Here is a 20,957-nt window from a genome sequence, read left to right as displayed (position 1 = left end):
TGGAGCACGAGAGCGAAGCCCCCGGAGCCCCGGCTGGTGCAGACCCCGCAGCGAGGGTGACAGACCCGGAGCCAGGAGCAGTTTCCCCAGGGTGAGGAGCAAGTGGAGCTGCTCACACCAAGGGCACAGGCAGGGTTGGTGCACGTCACCGGTTCTAAGGCTGTCACCAGAACCTGACAACCTGACAACAGTGTGCTGGCTCCCCGGGCAGTTGAAGTACAACCAGAACGCAAGAGGCAGCTTAAATTCGGGGTCGTCTTTTTGCCAGGAGCAACAAATGCCGTGATGGAGACAACGGGGAAAAGGTGGAAACTCTCAGACCGCGGTGCAGTCTCAGAGAGGAAAAGAGATGAACGAGACACTGATGAGCGGGAAGAGTTGACGTATTTATCATAGAAACATTAAAGGTTATAGAGAGATGGAATGTTACACGAGATCAAATATTTAAATACATTCGCTCCAGACACAAAATAGTGTTAAAAAGTTCATCTATTTATTATAGATACATTAAATATTATACAAAGCTCAAACATGATCTAAAGATCAAACATTAAAATCTACTAACTCCAGACAACGTTTGCATATTTATTATATAAGTATTATATAAGTATAAAGTATATAAGTATATAAGTATTATATAAGTATTAAATATTAACTAAAGATTAAATAGAATACAAAATCAAACATTAAAATATATTAACTCCAGACACAAATTAGTGGTCAAAAGTTAATCCATTTATTATAGAAACATTCAATATTATATGAAGATTAAATATCATATAAAGATCAAATATTATCTAGAGATCAAACACTAAAATCTACTAACTCCAGACGGGAATTGGTGGAATAAAGTTCAAGTATTTATTATATAAATATTAAATAAAGATTATGTATTATATAAAGCTTAAATATTAATCCTAGTAACTCCAGATCAAAAAATACTGGAAAAATGTTTACGTATTTTTATAGAAACATTAAATAATATATAGAGATTAAATATGATCTAAAGATCAAATATTAAACTATATTAACTCCAACAAAAATCAGTTGAAAAAAGTTACGTATTTATGATAGAAATGTTACATATCTATAAAAACTAAATACTACATAAGGATCAAATATTAAAATATTTTAACGCCAGACAAGAATTGGTGGGGGAAAAAAGTTCACAGATTTCTTATGTAAATAAAGATTATGTATTAAATAAAGATTATGTATGATATAAAAGTTCAAATCTTAATATATATTAACTCAAGAGAAGAATTAGTGGAAAAAAGTGACGTATTTATGATAGAGCTGTTACATCCATGTAAAGATTGAATATGACATAGGGATCAAATATTAGAATATTTTAATGCCAGACAAGAATTGGTGGAAAAAAGTTCAAGTATTTATTCTATAAATATTAAATAAAGATGATGTGTTCTATAAAGCTCAGTTATTGGTATCTATTAACTCCAGAAAAAAAGGGTGGAAAAAAGTTTCTCTATTTATTTTATATGCATCTCTAGATATGTGATATAAAGCTCAAACACTATCTACAGAAGAAACATTAAAATACATTAACTCCAGACAAAAATGGGTTGAAAAAAGTTGATATACTTATCATATCAATATTAAATATTATACAAGGATCAAATATTGTATAAAGATTTAGTAATAAAATATATCAACTCCAGAAAATAATTATTGGGGAAGGTCTATGTACATAGTAAATAAATATTAAATATTAGTACATTAAATAAACACATTAAATAAATATTAAACATTAGTACATTAAATAAAAATATCACATAAATATTAAATATCAGTATGTTAAATAAAAAATATTAAATAAAGCTCAAATACGAGATACAGCTAAACCATTTCAATATATTAACTCCAAGGAGAAATTAGTGGAAAAAGTTTACGTACTTATTCTATGAATACTGAATATTATACAAAGCTAAAATATTCTATAAAGCTAAGCTATTTAAATATAGGAACTCCAAGCAGACATCAGTAGAAAAAAGATTCTATAATATTGAAGGTTTCTGTAGAAGTATGGAAAGATTAAATATGATCAACACATCAAGTATTAAAATACATTAACTGCAGACAAACACTGGAAAAAAGTTAATATACTCGTTATAGAAATATTAAATATGATACAAAGCTCAAACATTATATACAGGTCACATATTAAAATACATGAACTCCAGACTAAAACTGGGGGGAAAAAAGTTTACATACTTCTAATATAAACAGTAAATCCTATCCAGAGCTCAGCCATTACAACCCATGAAGTGCGGGCTCCTCCTGTGCTGCAGCTTTTCTTCTCAGGATGCAGTCGAAGTTGCCCTGGGTGCTCATGGCGTAGAACACGTTCGCCTTGGGTGGGATCGCCAGCTCCGCAAGAGAGGGAGCAGAGCGAGCGTTCATGGGCGCCCCACTCAGCGTTGGGGGTTTATTCTCACCGGCAGCTGGGACAACGTGGCGATGGCGTTTCTGACGTCGCTCCGCATGTTACTCTGGCCGGCAAAATGCAGCAGAGCTCTTCCAGCAGCAGCAGCAGCAGAGTTCTGCTTCCCCACCTTCGTCCTCGGAGATGATCTGGACCAGCTCGTAATCCTCAGCCGAGCCAGACTGCAGGTTGTGCTTCTCCATGGCTCGCTGGGTGACAGCAGGAGCCTTCTCTTGGTTACTCAGCTGCAAAGAGGGAGTTGCAAGGAGTCGCTTGGTAACCAAGTCGCAGATTCTGCCAGACGCTAAAACACGCTCTTTGCGACACCTGGGGGTGGAGTTAGTTCAAGACAACAGACACTGCTCTAGAAATGCAGCAGGAAATCACAGCCTCTGCTCTCCTGAGCAACCGCTCGGAGAGGTGAGACCTTGTTCTCAGCAGCCATCGAATCCGCAGCAAGAGCTGCCCCAGCTGCTGTTTGCAGACATCCATTAATCCACAGTCTCCCCTGCTAAACACTTTCTGCGATGTCCTGCAAAGATTCTGGGCCTTGGAGCTGGGTTTGCTGGGGAAGGGGCACCTTGTGTCACAGCTCACACACCCCAGTGCTGAGCTGGACACACAACAGCCGGCGCTGGCAGAAGAGCAGGGGCAGCAAAGCCGGCACTTGCTCAGAGTGCTTCCCTTGGCATTGTTGATCAAATACAAGCTTCAATTTCAAGGCCAGAAACCCTGAGAGATGCTCTTTGCAAACCTCTCATTCATCCCCTGCTCCACATGTTTTGATTTGTAACATCGGTCACGTTCCCTGTCAAGGAGGTCTGATCGGGGAATAGGTGTTTCCGAAACTAAAAGCACCATTCAAGTCACCTGGGGTGAAAACACCACCCACAGTAACAGCGCTTTGCTGTTCCCACCGCTCACCAGGATGCTCCTGTAGATGTTGCCGCTTCTGTCCTCTTCTACGCTGGTGCGGATGACGCAGCTCTCTCCGCTCTGCTGGTTGTAGACTGGCAGGACTGGCGGCACTTCTTTTGATGGAACGGGAGTCACGGGGCCGGGGCACTTCTTGGAGCACTTGTCATCAGATGGCAGCAAGGGGGGAGACGAGATCAAACACATTCATTACCATTGAATTTCAAAGATCCAAAAGCTAAAGATGACACTCTTCAGCACAACAGCCTTAACAAGGGCTTCGGCAACCCAGTTAAGGCAGCTTAGGTCAAGAGAGCAGAGTCTGCAGGACAAAGCTCCCTGGGAACGGAACCCAGCCCAGCCCAGGCTTGGTCTGGGCAGTTCCTGGCAGGTCAAACCACAGGGCTGGTGAGCTCTGACCTCACCTGCTTCTCACTTGCTCAGCTGCTCTGCCTGCCCCAGAATTAGGCTGGGCTGATGTACATGAGCCCTCCCCCCAAAATCGCCTTTCCCAGAGCTCAGGTCCCTCCATTCCACTGCCAGCAACGCTCCAGTCAAGATCCACAGGCTTGGGCAAGCGCCTGGGGCCGCCGGCAGCGTCAGCAGCCTCGCACAGGCTGTTTGTGCTGAACACAGGGCCCGGGCCCTACCTTGTGCTGAGGCTCCTCAGCAGTGTCGGTGGGAGGGACGATGGTGACGGTGCTGTCCCCAGAGCTCCCACCTGGAGCAGGTTTGGGCTGCGCGTTGACGGGGGTGCTGTGGGCGCTCACCCCCAAGCCCAGGAACGGCCTAGGGGAGAAAAGAAAGCACAACAGAGCTGGGCTGAGCACAGCTGTCACTTGCTTCAACAATCTGACCTGCTGTTGTGTTTTCCTATCCCGAGTGGCCTATTGTTTGTGTGTGTATAGCAAATTAGACTCTATCCTTATTTGCTCTGTTTTGCTGCTGCAAATTTGAATTGAATTTATAATCCAGCACTAAAATTGTTCCTTTGTTTGACACCTTAGAGTTATTTCTGAAGTCTTTAGTCGATAACCCTCCTGGCTACTTACACCAATAGAAAGAGACAACAGCAATACGTATTTCTAGCTGGCGCTGTCTCCTCGCAGCACTGCAGTGCTCTGGATCCCCAGCCAGGTTTGTCAGCTGGTGTTTGATTTATTCCAGTTCATATTCACACACCAAACCCCCTCCCCGTTGTACTCACAGGCTGAATCTCTTCACCACGCTCTTCTGAGCTCTGCCCGCTGCGGTGCTCTGGTCAGGAGCTGCTCCTTCGATTTCACGTGACAGACGGAAACTGCAGAACAGGCAATACCGTTAGTTAAATATCTCAAAGTGGCCATATTTGAGAAGCCCTGGGTCACTCCCACGTCCCAGAGGGTTCATCCCCACGAGGAGGAGCGCAGCTCTGTGCGTGTGTATTTCCACTCTCCGGGAGCAGCTCCTGGCAGCGCAGAGCTCAAGGCTGAGAGAACCTGAACCTGCCTGCGGGGGAAGAAAAGCTGCTTCGCCAGCTGGGCTGAGACCCTACCTCTCCTCATCACTTCAATGCCGCTGCCTCCTAAACCACTGCACGAATTTCTCATCTCCTGTCACGCAATAGCTGTTACATGAGGACTGCAACAGCTTCATTTGTGCGATTACTTCAAACTCCTAAGAAAACAAATAATAAAATAGGAATTCTAATTAGAAAAATCAAGCCAGTCTCGTTAATACACTAAACACACGCAGCAACAGATCCAGGACAAACTGCCCTCGGACAGAGGAAACCCCGGCACCTTCGCTCCTACTGATCTCTGACCAACAAGGCTCAGGCTGGAAGGCAACGCTCAGCCTTGATTTCTCGGTCCCAGGTACCCGCTTCGCTCTCTGCACCTTTGACCCACAACTATTTACTGCAGCACAAGGAAGATGGTCACAGACTGCATCTTGTGGCCAGCAAAGGTCTCACGCCAGCAGGTCTGATGCGCTCCCAGCACACAGAACACGCTCGTGTAACGTGTTCCCGTGAACACCAAACGGGGGGAACGTGCCCCAGACGTAACTCCCGCGGCAGCGAGTGCCCTGCGGCTCCTCTTCCCCTGCTGCCCGCATCTAAAAGGAATTTCTCTTCCCGCGCCGCCCCGCACAGCCCGGCAGAGGTTCACAGCGTGCCGGGGACTGTTCCTTCCTCACCCTCTGAGTAACGTGAGCGGCTGTTGGATACGCCCAGCAAAGACAACAGGCCTCGCCAAGAGAACGCTCTAGCAGAGAGCGTCAGGCACTAACGATCACAGAACAGTCACCGTTCCGCTTACCCTTCGCCGCTTCTCAAAATTGATCAGGCCGCCCTGTTGGAAGGACAGAGAAGGGATCAGAGGAGAAGAGCACAGGCTCGGCTGGAGTTGATCACAAACAGGATGAACAGGATGAAGTAGTGACACCAAGGGACAGGCCAGAGCTGCCCTGACCAAAGGCCTCTACAAAGACCCGTTTCCAGCTCTAGGATAAGCCACAGCACTCGTGTACCTGAGTCTATTTGTTAAATACATTCCTCTCTTTTTAAGAACTGCACTAGCACCCAGTGGAAGGTGCAGGAGCAGACACAGTGTCTGCAAGGGAGGGAGGAGATTTAGGATTCCAAAAATTGCCCCAAGTTACCTCGAGATAGTCCTGAAGGGCTGTGTCCAGCATGACGAGGTCAGTGAGGAAGGTACCCAGGTAAGGTACCGTGCCTTGTGTGACTCCCTGCAAACGGTCAGAGCAATGGTGGATTAATTGACTGAGAAGTCATAATTATACTAATTAGAATACTCCTGTGGAAGCAAACAAAACACAACTAGTCTGCTTCACCAAACAGCGCTCTTGTAAATGATGCTTTCACGACATCATCCTTGGTATCTCAGCCAGCGGTTCATGTCTGCGCAGAGCGGTATATAAGCCAAAGTGCTCATGCGTAACTCCTCTGCGTCAAATCTCGCTGTGCGGCACCTCTCGCCCCAGCAGAAAAGCCGGGATTTACAGACCCGTCTTCCCCAAAGCACCGCATACGGGAGCTCATTGGTCAGGAACAGGGCTGAGCTCGGCTTTGGGTGAGATCACAACCTGGCAACTCAAGCTCATTCCCCCCTTCAGCAGCAGCTCCCTGCTCGTCGCAAAGTTGTCACAGTCGGAGAAGATTTCGCAAAGCTCTTCGAACATCAGCATTGTGTCCCTGTACAGGAAAAGATTCAATGATTTAAGTTGTTTGTAAGCACTCTGAATCAGACCAGGGTACAATTTTTTTCTCAAGAATCGTTAACAGTTGGGCACAGAAAAGATAAAAGCACCAAAACACATCCAGTGACACACTGCACAGCCTTACTTTGGAACGCAGGCCCAGGTCTTCTTCAGGCGATAAACCGAGGTGGACTGCAAGGCGGAAACGATGGCCTTCAGAGACGAAAAGTTGTTCAGGATCCTACATTGCTGTGAAAGGAGCGGTTAGAAACACAGGAGCGTTAAACGTCAGCATCACCAATAGTCAGTGCTCTTCTGTCTGCCCCGTGTCCTGCTTGCTGCACATTCTCCCTGCTAAGCGGGCAGCTCTACAAATACTGAGCATCAAAAATATCACTCCCCGCTACAACCCCCCTGTCCCCTCCCAGCTCCACGGCACCCGCACAAGGAACGTTAAACAGTCGCGAATAAACGCTTTACACGTCCGATACGGATCCACTTCTCCAAGATCTTCGCTCTTGGCTGTGTCTTTAATTCTTTGCTCTCCAGGATGGTGCTGAGCACGCAGTTGGTGACGGCGTTGAACTGCGAGATGGTGGCTCTGATGCTCTGTGCCAGCTGTTTGTTCTCTTTCTTGTCCCTTCGGGACCAGATGCAGCCCAGGCAGTGGTGGGGCACAACGTTCTGGAAGAGTGTCTAGAGGGAAACAGAGGTGTCCAACTCAGCCTGGAGCGCTACTGCCCACAGCAAGAAATGCACGGTTACAGTACAAACTGCAGCTGAATCCAGTATGGTATTAAAAGGGAAATATTGGTTTTCTCTCCAGTTTAAAATATACACTTTGGTATAACTCTTTAGGCCTGACGCCCTAAAAGAACTGTCAGCTAAACTGTCCTGGAAAAATAAAAGACACCTTTCTATCACTTACATTACCAGGGGGAAAGATTTCTATATCATGATACTTTTGAAGGAGATCGATACAAATAAGCCAAATCGGAGCACTACAGTTACAAAGTACTTCTACATCTTCAGGTGAGGTAGCCTAAGATACAGTCAAAATACGCTATTTCTGAGGGGTCAAATGTTAAACTTTGCAAAAGAGGCCACACAGTCTACATCCACACTGTATAACAAAAAGACAAACACCTTCAGAAGAACTGAAGGAAAAGCCCAATCAATGAAGCAAGTCTGGATAACCAAGCAGAGCTGCGCTCTGTGTCCCAGCAACAGAGCGGTTCTGGAACAACAGACTTACACCGATATAAGTTAAAAAACAAACAAACAAACAATGAGAAGCCCAGAACTCTTTCCCCGAGCATTTCAAGTAATACGTATGATCTACATACCGCGTCCATGTATGTCAGCTGTTCTGCCACCAGGTCTTCTTGGAACAGCGAGAATTCTTCTGGGCCGCTGATCTCCAGTTCCTCTTCCTCGTCCGGGGTGCAGGGAGAAAGGCTGTGGAACGCGTCTGGCCAGCGGGGAAAACACGAGTCAGTGAATTTATACAGAAAACAAGTAATCAAAGCAGGTATTTGGAAAATCACTACATAGAAGAACAGAACATGCAAAGGGACCTGCCTGGGGTAACGGCCTCACCGTGCTGCATATTTTAGGGAGATAGAGAAGGTCCAGAAGATTAAATGGGCAAAGAGAAGGTAGAAGAAAAAGAAATAGGGAGAACTGAGCTGTTCAGGGTCTCTTAGCTGAGAAGTGCCTTAACCCATTCACTAACCATTCTTTGGGAAGAACAAACCCACCAACCCCCCCACAACAACTCCTTATTAACACTGCAGAACTTTGATAATCTGCTTGTCAGCATTTACGCATTCTATACTCTGAAAAACAGCTGAACTGCAAAGAGACAAGACTGCAGTTATACCCCCAAAATATTACGCTGAGAATGCTCTTATGTCCACGTTTCAAGGGAAGAGGAGGAGAAGGGAGAGAGACCAGTTGGAAAGTTAAAACGTGCTTTGCTAGTACTACTGATGAGGAGAGAAAGTAATGCAAAATATACGAAACCAATCGTGGCTCCAGCAGCTTCAGGACAGGCCCCCGGACGCCCTGGGCTGGACTCGGCACTAAACCAGAGCTGGATTCAGGGCTGCAGGGCTGTACAGAATTGATCAGCAGCCTTGGCTGCCGCAGCACTAAGTCTAAACCTGGGCCTTTTCTGCACACCAGTCCTACCGTTATGCGCTCCAGAGCCAACGGGGTCTGAGAAACACGCAGGTAACGTGAGAAAAATGCATGTAGTAGAACTCAGTCTGCCTACTAAGGCTGGAAGTTGATTCCAGTACTCATTCACATACCACGTGAGCTCTTACGACTTTTCGGCTCACGGCACAGGAAGCTTTGTGCCCTGGATAAGGGGATGTGTCAGGCTTGACGCTGGGAGAACACACAGACAGCAGAGAAAGGTACTTTACCATCATTCTCCCATTCTTCTTTCTGGAACTGCTCCAGGAGGTTCTGCGCCCTCTTCTCCGGGTCAGAGCCGGGCATGTTCTTCTTCAGATAACTCAGCACCTTCTGCAGACACACGTAGTCGGGCGGCTCTCGGAAATCGTCGGCACATTGGTCGAGCCAGGCTTGTAAAATCGATGCCATCGCACTGTGAGCAAATTCAGAGAGAACACATGGGTTGTATGCAGCAGGTATTGATGCAATCGCATGGATCTGTACCTAATATAACAACAGGAACACTGAGACATTCATCCCCCACGTGAGGGCAGTATGGACACTTCTGTGAGCACAGAATTTAATTTGTTCTTTTTAGGCAAGAAATATTATTAAGATAATACTTCATAGGAAACTAAAGGCTGCTTCTTCAATTACACCTTGAGAAACCAGCGCAGTCATTCATATTTTCTCTGCGTTGTATTATTGGATGTGTTATGAGACAGCTGATACTTGGCCTTTACACAAGCTCCTTGAAGCAAACAGGGCTGTGAATTGTCAAATGAAACAACAGCTCTGCTGCCCACGTCCCGCTCCAGCACCGAACCCTGACTGGGGCTCGCTGGGCGCTGCAAAACCAAACTTACGTCCTGAGCACTGTGCTGGATCCGGGGGAATTCTGGGTTCCATGTTCTTCAGAGCCCGAGATCTCCAGGTTTCCGTATCTGAAAAAATGAGATGGCTGTTTAGAGGAACCTCTACTGAGCAACCCAAACAGCGTAATCCATATACAATTGGCATAAACATATAGATATTGGCATATTCATATACAATTGGCATGAAGACAAGGGCTTCATGCTGGACAATTCCACCGTGGCTGGGGAAGCTGCGGCAGAGATGAAGGGTTTGCACATATCCCCCGTGCACTGGTCTTTTTTTAAGGGACAAGCTGTATTGGTTTTCTTGTGTCGGTCCCAGTTTGGTTCCTTAGCGGTCAGACCACGCACGCTTTCCCCACCTGGCGCTTAAGCTTTAATGAGATTTGGGATGTGGGCAACGTGCATTTACACATGGTGTGTTTACGCTGAAATCCTGAATTTTGCAGGATTCTTTTCTGTCAACGTCCCCCTGTCGTGTATAATAAATGACGGCTCAGTTTCCATTCTGTCCCGGCTCTCACCTGTCCAGGAGCAGTTCCAGGACTGTGCTGGTGGAAGCAAAGGCCCTGTACGTGGAGAGGAAGATGCTGATGTATGTGAAGTCATTATCGGCAAAGGCCGTCGGAAGCGTCTCCACCAGCTTTTCCAAAGTTCCAGCTTTCAGGGCCCTGCTGTTGCACGTCTCGTCCGGGCTGACAGTGTGTCCTGCAGGGAACTGGTCCCCTTCAGCCTACAAAGTGGAAACAAAGACAAAGCACAAAACTCAGACAGAAGCCAGAGCCCCGACAGAGCTTGCACAACGAAACACAGATTCCATTCCACCTTTTCACAGGAACAGTCCATCTCTAGTTACTAAACAATTTTGTCGGTTTGGGCTCTCCAAACACCAAATGCTGTATCAAATACTGGAGGACAATCAAGACATTTCTTATTGAAACAGCCAAGTGTTTCCAGTGCTTAAGCTGTAATCTCCTGGTTGCCTTTGAAACTGACCATTCTCTCATAACAGGGCCAACCATTCAAAAACCCCGGATGCTTTCTTAGCATCCAGAAGTTTAAGAAAGGTTTCTCAGACTTCTTGCAGCATGAAAGATCTAAGTTCCTTCACTTACTCCAACCTCTACAAGAAAATACTAAGCAAGGTTTCAAGCTTCTCAGTACTTAAAGGAATTGGTAATAAAGCCCAACTCACTCAAAATGAACAAAAACAGTTGTATTCCTTTCAACACGGGTTCTATGAAATTTTCAGTTAGAGCTGCATTTCTCTCAGACACATCCACTACCAGCCAACGCTTTTCAGCTGAAAAGCCTCCAAATCACTCTACAAATGCAGCATCACTAAGAACTCTTCCCATCAGCTGGAAAATGTACAGGAGGTCAAAAATACTTTCTGCTGTTTCTCCCGGTAAAAACAGGAGGCAGAGATGGGAAATCTGCCACTCAAAGTCTCTATACTACCAACCTGGACACCACACCAAAGCAAGTTCTTATATTATTGCCTTGGATCCTGAAGAAAATGTAGAAACATCGCAACATAACATGAAAGTTCTACCCACCTCCTGACCCTCTGGCTCAAACTGCCACAGCTGCACCGATTGCAATGAAGTGAGGACACTTTGATCAGCTGGGGGCTTGGCCACCATGCCAGCTTTACTCACCCCGAGCCATCTTGCTCCTTCGCTGTCAGTCTGCTGGATCTGCGCTCTTCTCAGGCTGTCGCAGTCAACAGCTCCTTCTTGTGCGTCTTCAGCTCCATCCTCAGTTGTGCTCTGCCAGGAAAAGGGCCAAGAGAAACAAGTCAGAGAGAAAGGAACATGGTCCCTGCACAAGCGCAGGCTGCAGACACCAGCATGCCAGCACCAGGATCTCACAACACCTCAACAACGCTCACTTCAGTTGCCACTTTTTAGCTGCCTTCAGTTACCTGGGCCTTTTTGGGCTTTTAACTGAAAGCAGAGAGGAGCTGAGTGCACAACTTACTGCACAAGTCAATGAAAGAGGTAAGAATTAAACCAGAGAGTCCAGATCTCCTGAACCCCACCACTAACAGCCGCTGTATTAACATGCTGATACATGTTGAGGAGCAAAGCACTAGAGAATTGAAAACAGATGTAACAATTAACTTCAGAAATACATATACTGGTCCCCCTGCAACCACATAATGCTTTTTCTGCATACATACCACTTGAATAATTAAAGTTTCAGGGCTTTACTGACTACCATAGCCTTAAGCACAGCAACAACTCAATTAGAAAGGATCTGAGTGCAGTGCAACCAAATCCTGGTTTGGGGAAGCTGGGGTTTGGGGTTTTTTTGGGGGTTGCTTTTCTGGTTTTTTTTTACCTCTTTTAACTCTAAAATATCCCTAAGTCATACAGAACTGTCTGTGCACCAGTGACTTGCCTCTTGAACGCTCTGTGGAACCTCCACGTCTTCCCCAGGTTGGTTCCTCACATTTTCTTCCAGGCTCTGTGGAGTCTCCACGTCTTCTTCAGTTGGCTCGCTTGGAGTCTCCTCTGTGCACTCTGCAGTCTCTGTGTCTTCCTCTGTTGCCTTGCTTAGACCGTTCTCAACGCGCTCTGGAGTCTCTGCGTCTTTGTCTGATACCTTGCTTGTAGTCTCCACATCTTCCTCTCTTGTCTCGCTTAGAGTCTGCTCAATGCGCTCTGGAGTCTCCTCAACGCGCTCTGGAGGCTCCTCAGTACACTCTGGGCTCTCCACTTCTTCCTTGGTTGGCTTGGTCAGAGTCTCCTCAAGGCTGTGCAGAGACTCCACATCTTCCTCGTCTCTCTTCTGCCTGGGTGTCCTCCTCCTTGGTCTTCTCCAGCATCTCCAAAGAGACAGGTTCCGAAAGGGGAAGTTCCGAGCCTGTTAGAAAACAACGGAAAAACAGTTTTGAATTGCAGATAGCAACACATTTACTTTTAACGTCCTTGCAAAAGTACCGGGACAAGATCACATGAACCCTGAAATTCAGACACTATTACAATGCAAAAAATAGATAGGATCATAGAAACATTTTGGTTGGAAGAGACCATCGAGTGCAACCGTCAACCCACCCCTGGCACTGCCCCATGTCCCTCAGGACCTCATCTATGTCCCTTTTAAACCCCTCCAGGGATGGTGACCCCACCGCTGCCATGGGCAGCCTGTTCCAATGTCTAATAACCCTTTCACAGAATCCCAGAATCCCAGAATGTCAGGGGTTGGAAGGGACCTGGAAAGCTCATCCAGGAGCAGGAACACCCAGCTGAGGTTCCACAGGAAGGGGTCCAGGCGGGTTTGAATGTCTGCAGAGAAGGAGACTCCACAACCCCCATGGGCAGCCTGGGCCAGGCTCTGACACCCTCACCATGAAGAAGTTTCTTGTCAAATTTAAGAGGAACCTTTTGTGTCTCAGTTTGTACCCGTCACCCCTTGTCCTGTCACTGGTTGTCACTGAGAAGAGCCTGGCTCCATCCTCCTGACACTGCCCCTTTCCATACTGATCACCAGGAATGAGTCCCCCCTCAGTCTCCTCTTCTCCAGCTCCAGAGCCCCAGCTCCCTCAGCCTTTCCTCACCCGGGAGATGCTCCACTCCCTTCAGCATCTTGGTGGCTGCGCTGGACTCTCTGCAGCAGTTCCCTGTCCTTCTGGAACTGAGGGGCCACAACTGCACACAATATTCCAGGTGTGGTCTCCCCAGGGCAGAGCAGAGGGGCAGGAGAACCTCTCTGACCTACTGACCACCCCCTTCTAACCCACCCCAGGTACCATTGGCTTCCTGGCCACAAGGGCCCAGTGCTGGCTCGTGGTTTTCCTTCCTCAGTGTGATATATCACACTATATTTCAAATTTAATCTCTTTTTTTTAGCCATGCCTTTTAAGAAATGAGAAAGCATTACATAAATCCCTTTTATGAAGTGAAACTACAAAAAGAACTATTACATTTTTTAGCACTAAAGGGACAATTTACCTGTGTAGGGTTTGGGGTTTTCTGGGGGGAGAGGGGGGCAGTGGGGGGAGGTGGGGTGGTCGAATTTTGTGCTCAGAAATAAAATCACTGCTTCTGAGTACAAAACAAATACCTTCTATATAACGGACAAAATGGAAATTGTTATTGCTGCATCATTAACACATCTCTTGTTTAGACATCAGAAGTGCTTTCCGTAAAAGGTGAGGTCTTGATCATATTACATTTATTCATCTGAAAGATGAATAAATGTCCCCAGGACCCCCAGGTCCCTTTCCCCTACACTGCTCTCTAACAGGTCATTCCCCAACTTACACTGGAACCTGGGGTTGTTCCTGCCCAGATGCAAGACTCTACACCTTCCCTTGTTATATTTCATCAAATTTTCCCCTGCCCAGCTCTCCAGCCTGTCCAGGTCTCTGGATGGCAGCACAGCCTCTGGTGTATCAGCCACTCCTCCCAGCTTGGTGTCACCAGCAAGCTTGCCGACAGGACACTCTAGTCCCTCATCCAAATCCTTGATGAATATATTGAATAATACAGGCCCCGGCACTGACCCCTGAGGCACTGCATGAGATCCAGGCCTCCAACTGGACGCCACCCCATTGACCACGACTCTCTGGCTTCTTCCCCTCAGCCAGTTCGCAGTCACCTCACTGCCCGCTCACCCAGACCGCACTCCCTCCCGCTTCTGGGAGGAAATGTTCCCAATAGCCAACCTGAGCCTCCCCCGCCCAACTGGAGGCCGTTTCCTCCCGTCCCGTCACTTGTGCAGTCACCAGCTCCCTGCTCTCGCCACTCGGAGCTGCCCCCCCACCCCCGGCCCCGTGTGCCCCGCGGCCCCGGGGGAGGCCGGGCGGCGGGGCCCGGCTCGCTCATACCCGTCCGCAGCAGGGCCCGCAGCCGATCCCGCACATGGCGCTGTGTCCGCGTCCGCAGGCAGGGCTGCTGCCGGCTCCGCCAGCCCCGCACTCCCGCTCTCTCTCGCACCGACCGCTCGCCCCCACGCCAACGGCGGCGACGGCTCCGCCGGCACCACGGCGACCGGACGCGGCCTCGCGGCGGCACGCGCCGCCCGCAGCCGGCCAATCGCAGCTCGCCGCCGCTCCGCGCGCGCCCCCTTGCCCCGCCCTCAGCCCGCCCGCAGTCCGAGCCCTTGCTCAGCCGGACAAGGCGCCGGGAGCGGGACAGACGGACCGAGCCGGGAGCGTGGGCATCAGACTGTGCGTGGAACACAACGTGTGCTGCGGCAGAGCCCGGGGCGAGCGCTCCCGGAGCTGCTTCACGCACACGCACCGCGCGCTGGGATTTTACTCCTGGCCCTTTAAAGATTCCTAGCACAATTGCTTACATACAGTTCTGAACTAGATATTCATTCTGTGGCTTAAAGTGTTAGTTCGTTAGTAGGCTCTTACTATGTAGTTGGTTAACCCTTTAAAATGTTATTTCCCTCTATCAATATAACTTCATAAACAAGTTTCCTAACTTTTTACATAGAACTTCACCACCTTTTCCTTTTCCAGGTTCAGAGCCCGTGCCCCATTTGGTTATATCTGTAAACATTAAACATCTTCTCAGCACGAACCACAGCTGCATTTCTCACAGTTCCCCTTTTTGCTTTTTATCCCATTGATTCGTGCTTTGACTTCAAAGTTAGCCAGCACCTGCCTAAAATCATTAATTTATACCCCGTTCCTTTTGCTGCCATTTCAGGATCGATAGGCATGGCTGAGATTTGCATGCCTTGGACTGCTGAATGTAGTAACTGAATAAAGCACGGGATCATGCACGGCACAAACAGTAAACGCAGAAATGCACATACTATCACGAACCCTATTTTCTTCCACCAGGCTACAGTTTCGAGACCAATATCCATTAGGTGGACCTGGCCACCAAGTGGGAGGAATAGAGGTACTTGACGAATTTGCCCTCAACGCTAACTGACAAGGGGTTCGTCCAACGTATTCAGTCATTTGAGACCCCCCACATATCCAGCACGAGGTGACATTTAATTCTCGGGCTGTCTTTTCCATAAGATCTATAAACAGGTTTTTCCCTGCTGTCGGTAATTGTAATCCTTTGTCTTTTTGCCTTATTTCCTCATACCAATCACTGCTGTTCTGTACCAATTTCTGTTGCTCTTGCTTTCCTTTTAATTCCTGAGTGGCACTCTTAACTAACTCCTCCTTCTACTGATCTTGCACTCCCCCCCGTCTGAATAGCCCCACTCACCACCTTGTGTAAAACAGATGCTCTGTTCTCCCCTAGGGCAGGAGACACAGCCTACAGCGAGTCCGCCTTTCTCTAGGTTAGTTGCTACCCATCATTCCTGCCCTTGGATTTCACACTTCTCCAATTTTGTTCTATCATAACATCCAGAATTAATAGGAGCGTGATAATGTAGAACATATTGGGTTAGTCTCCCTATTCTCACACGCTCGTAGCACTTGGTACAGGGATTGGCCAGGCTAAGTTGGGAACAATAAGTCACCACTGCCAGCAAGGGGATCAGGTCCAGGGTTCTGCACCCTCTGCCTCTCTGGCCGACCAGGCTGCAGCCGCAGCCGAGTTCGTCATCTTCTCGGCAGCAAGGGCCGTGTCCCCGCCTTTCCTGTTTTTACCGTTAGCGTGGCGACTTTTTATCGTTTCCCAACTCTTGGCCTTCACTTCCCAGGAACAACAGGAGCAACACGGAATGTGGTTTCTCTGTCTGCACTCTGTTCTCCTCATCACTGGTGGGCTCTAAATTCCCATTCACCCCTTCCGTAAATACCTCCCACCATTCTCCGCTATTCTTTTTCTATTCTTCCAGCGGCAACTGGAATCCTCAACCGAGCCCCGGTTTCCTTATCTTCTGTTCTTAGACATTTCTTACACAATCCTGTCGGTAAGTTCCCTTTGTGGATATGCTTATACCACAGTCCATTTACAACCTAAACATCAGATATAAAATGAGAATTACATATACAACTCGGTTCAACACATTTAGCTATTAAGCCATTCTCATTTTCATTTATACTGGGCATTCACATCAATAACACTAATAGTAGTTACATCACCAATCCCGTGTCAACTTCAATTTCAGTTCCCCTGGTTCTTGAGTTACTTTCCAGATTCTTTCTTCCATCAGGGCTCCTCTAACTCGAGAGACGCGTGTCCATCCTTTCCCTGCCCTCCCAACAGCTGTTTCTGTAGTTAACAAAACAAGAAAAGGTCCCTCCCATCATGGGGTTGGAGTTTCTTCTATCCAGGTTTTCATTAGTGTTGCCCCCATATCTACCAGAAATTCTACTTGTTTGTTCATTTGGGTTTCTTCTTCCCAATGCGGTGAGCACCACCCAGGCTGCTCACCCAGAAGGACTAAAACTGCTTCCCAGTGCAACCCCAAACACCCTTCACTTCAGCAGGTGACCGCACTTGTGCTTTCAGCTCCTGGGCTGGTGCTGTCCGGGCTTTCCCTGCTCAGCACTGACTGTGTTTTGGGAAGGCAGGAGCCAGTGCAAACCCTTCTCCGCTGTTCTGCTCTTTTTCTGCTCTTTTTCCCCTTTGCTGTGAAGCTCAGCTGCTCCATGAGTTATTGTGTTCTCCTGTGAGCGTGGGGTTTGTCCTCTGCTGTGGAGCACGAGAGCGAAGCCCCCGGAGCCCCGGCTGGTGCAGACCCCGCAGCGAGGGTGACAGACCCGGAGCCAGGAGCAGTTTCCCCAGGGTGAGGAGCAAGTGGAGCTGCTCACACCAAGGGCACAGGCAGGGTTGGTGCACGTCCCCGGTTCTAAGGCTGTCACCAGAACCTGACAACCTGACAACAGTGTGCTGGCTCCCCGGGCAGTTGAAGTACAACCAGAACGCAAGAGGCAGCTTAAATTCGGGGTCGTCTTTTTGCCAGGAGCAACAAATGCCGTGATGGAGACAACGGGGAAAAGGTGGAAACTCTCAGACCGCGGTGCAGTCTCAGAGAGGAAAAGAGATGAACGAGACACTGAGGAGCGGGAAGAGTTGACGTATTTATCATAGAAACATTAAAGGTTATAGAGAGATGGAATGTTACATGAGATCAAATATTTAAATACATTCGCTCCAGACACAAAATAGTGTTAAAAAGTTCATCTATTTATTATAGATACATTAAATATTATACAAAGCTCAAACATGATCTAAAGATCAAACATTAAAATCTACTAACTCCAGACAAGAATTGGTGGGAAAACGTTTGCATATTTATTATATAAGTATTAAATATTAAATAAAGATTAAATAGAATACAAAATCAAACATTAAAATATATTAACTCCAGACACAAATTAGTGGTCAAAAGTTAATCCATTTATTATAGAAACATTCAATATTATATGAAGATTAAATATCATATAAAGATCAAATATTATCTAGAGATCAAACACTAAAATCTACTAACTCCAGACGAGAATTGGTGGAATAAAGTTCAAGTATTTATTATATAAATATTAAATAAAGATTATGTGTTATATAAAGCTTAAATATTAATCCTAGTAACTCCAGATCAAAAAATACTGGAAAAATGTTTACGTATTTTTATAGAAACATTAAATAATATATAAAGATTAAATATGATCTAAAGATCAAATATTAAACTATATTAACTCCAGACAAAAATTAGTTGAAAAAAGTTACGTATTGATGATAGAAATGTTACATATCTATAAAAACTAAATACTACATAAGGATCAAATATTAAAATATTTTAACGCCAGACAAGAATTGGTGGGGGAAAAAAGTTCACAGATTTCTTATGTAAATAAAGATTATGTATTAAATAAAGATTATGCATGATATAAAAGCTCAAATCTTAATATATATTAACTCAAGAGAAGAATTAGTGGAAAAAAAGTGACGTATTTATGATAGAGATGTTACATCCATGTAAAGATTGAATATGACATAGGGATCAAATATTAGAATATTTTAATGCCAGACAAGAATTGGTGGAAAAAAGTTCAAGTATTTATTCTATAAATATTAAATAAAGATGATGTGTTCTATAAAGCTCAGTTATTGGTATCTATTAACTCCAGAAAAAAAGGGTGGAAAAAAGTTTCTCTATTTATTTTATATGCATCTCTAGATATGTGATATAAAGCTCAAACACTATCTACAGAAGAAACATTAAAATACATTAACTCCAGACAAAAATGGGTTGAAAAACGTTGATATACTTATCATATCAATATTAAATATTATACAAGGATCAAATATTGTATAAAGATTTAATAATAAAATATATCAACTCCAGAAAATAATTATTGGGGAAGGTCTATGTACATAGTAAATAAATATTAAATATTAGTACATTAAATAAACATATTAAATAAATATTAAACATTAGTAATTAAATAAAAATATCACATAAATATTAAATATCAGTATGTTAAATAAAAAATATTAAATAAAGCTCAAATACTATATACAGCTAAACCATTTCAATATATTAACTCCAAGGAGAAATTAGTGGAAAAAGTTTACGTACTTATTCTATGAATACTAAATATTATACAAGCTAAAATATTCTATAAAGCTCAGCTATTTAAATATAGGAACTCCAAGCAGACATCAGTAGAAAAAAGATGATATAACATTGAAGGTTTCTGTAGAAGTATGGAAAGATTAAATATGATAAACACATCGAGTATTAAAATACATTAACTGCAGAGAAAAACTGGAAAAAAGTTAATATACTCGTTATAGAAATATTAAATATGATACAAAGCTCAAACATTATATACAGGTCACATATTAAAATACATGAACTCCAGACTAAAACTGGGGGGAAAAAAGTTTACATACTTATAATATAAACAGTAAATCCTATCCAGAGCTCAGCCATTACAACCCATGAAGTGCGGGCTCCTCCTGTGCTGCAGCTTTTCTTCTCAGGATGCAGTCGAAGTTGCCCTGGGTGCTCATGGCGTAGAACACGTTCGCCTTGGGTGGGATCGCCAGCTCCGCAAGAGAGGGAGCAGAGCGAGCGTTCATGGGCGCCCCACTCAGCGTTGGGGGTTTATTCTCACCGGCAGCTGGGACAACGTGGCGATGGCGTTTCTGACGTCGCTCCGCATGTTACTCTTGCCGGCAAAATGCAGCAGAGCTCTTCAAGCAGCAGCAGCAGCAGAGTTCTGCTTCCCCACCTTTGTCCTCGGAGATGATCTGGACCAGCTCGTAATCCTCAGCCGAGCCAGACTGCAGGTTGTGCTTCTCCATGGCTCGCTGGGTGACAGCAGGAGCCTTCTCTTGGTTACTCAGCTGCAAAGAGGGAGTTGCAAGGAGTCGCTTGGTAACCAAGTCGCAGATTCTGCCAGACGCTAAAACACGCTCTTTGCGACACCTGGGGGTGGAGTTGGTTCAAGACAACAGACACTGCTCTAGAAATGCAGCAGGAAATCACAGCCTCTGCTCTCCTGAGCAACCGCTCGGAGAGGTGAGACCTTGTTCTCAGCAGCCATCGAATCCGCAGCAAGAGCTGCCCCAGCTGCTGTTTGCAGACATCCATTAATCCACAGTCTCCCCTGCTAAACACTTTCTGCGATGTCCTGCAAAGATTCTGGGCCTTGGAGCTGGGTTTGCTGGGGAAGGGGCACCTTGTGTCACAGCTCACACACCCCAGTGCTGAGCTGGACACACAACAGCCGGCGCTGGCAGAAGAGCAGGGGCAGCAAAGCCGGCACTTGCTCAGAGTGCTTCCCTTGGCATTGTTGATCAAATACAAGCTTCAATTTCAAGGCCAGAAACCTTGAGAGATGCTCTTTGCAAACCTCTCATTCATCCCCTGCTCCGCATGTTTTGATTTGTAACATCGGTCACGTTCCCTGTCAAGGAGGTCTGATCGGGGAATAGGTGTTTCCGAAACTAAAAGCACCATTCAAGTCACCTGGGGTGAAAACACCACCCACAGTAACAGCGCTTTGCTGTTCCCACCGCTCACCAGGATGCTCCTGTAGATGTTGCCGCTTCTGTCCTCTTCTACGCTGGTGCGGATGACGCAGCTCTCTCCGCTCTGCTGGTTGTAGACTGGCAGGACTGGCGGCACTTCTTTTGATGGAACGGGAGTCACGGGGCCGGGGCACTTCTTGGAGCACTTGTCATCAGATGGCAGCAAGGGGGGAGACGAGATCAAACACATTCATTACCATTGAATTTCAAAGATCCAAAAGCTAAAGATGACACTCTTCAGCACAACAGCCTTAACAAGGGCTTCGGCAACCCAGTTAAGGCAGCTTAGGTCAAGAGAGCAGAGTCTGCAGGACAAAGCTCCCTGGGAACGGAACCCAGCCCAGCCCAGGCTTGGTCTGGGCAGTTCCTGGCAGGTCAAACCACAGGGCTGGTGAGCTCTGACCTCACCTGCTTCTCACTTGC

The 20,957-nt window shown here is 46.3% G+C and overlaps 1 protein-coding gene across 1 annotated transcript; it reads right to left on the bottom strand.

The window, feature by feature from the left end:
- Window positions 1-4,209: 4,209 nt before the first annotated feature.
- On the bottom strand, window positions 4,210-14,547 carry LOC136113859 (ral guanine nucleotide dissociation stimulator-like 1). Its single transcript, XM_071800102.1, has 12 exons — window positions 14,456-14,547; window positions 12,025-12,489; window positions 10,143-10,351; window positions 9,610-9,687; window positions 8,992-9,176; window positions 7,906-8,030; window positions 7,040-7,255; window positions 6,705-6,808; window positions 6,446-6,554; window positions 6,002-6,088; window positions 5,659-5,691; window positions 4,210-5,014 (listed from the first exon to the last, which is right to left on the bottom strand). The coding sequence occupies exons 1-12, from the start codon at window positions 14,489-14,491 to the stop codon at window positions 4,907-4,909; spliced, it is 1,755 nt and encodes a 584-aa protein (XP_071656203.1). The 5' UTR covers window positions 14,492-14,547; the 3' UTR covers window positions 4,210-4,906.
- Window positions 14,548-20,957: the final 6,410 nt, after the last annotated feature.

Source organism: Patagioenas fasciata, chromosome 29 (assembly GCF_037038585.1).
Source record: "Patagioenas fasciata isolate bPatFas1 chromosome 29, bPatFas1.hap1, whole genome shotgun sequence".
Classification (NCBI taxonomy): domain Eukaryota; kingdom Metazoa; phylum Chordata; class Aves; order Columbiformes; family Columbidae; genus Patagioenas; species Patagioenas fasciata.
The sequence above is the reverse complement of the archived record's forward strand: the minus strand, read 5'-3'. Positions and strand labels throughout refer to the sequence as shown.

Bases quoted from the DNA above. Each gene is read 5' to 3' on its own strand.
- LOC136113859 (XM_071800102.1), bottom strand. From the start codon at position 14,491: ATGTGCGGGATCGGCTGCGGGCCCTGCTGCGGACGG. The intron at 9,688-10,142 runs GTGAGAGCCGGG...TCATTTTTTCAG, and splicing joins CTGGAACTGCTCCTGGACAG to ATACGGAAACCTGGAGATCT. The intron at 6,089-6,445 runs GTTGTGATCTCA...GACCGTTTGCAG, and splicing joins GAATGAGCTTGAGTTGCCAG to GGAGTCACACAAGGCACGGT.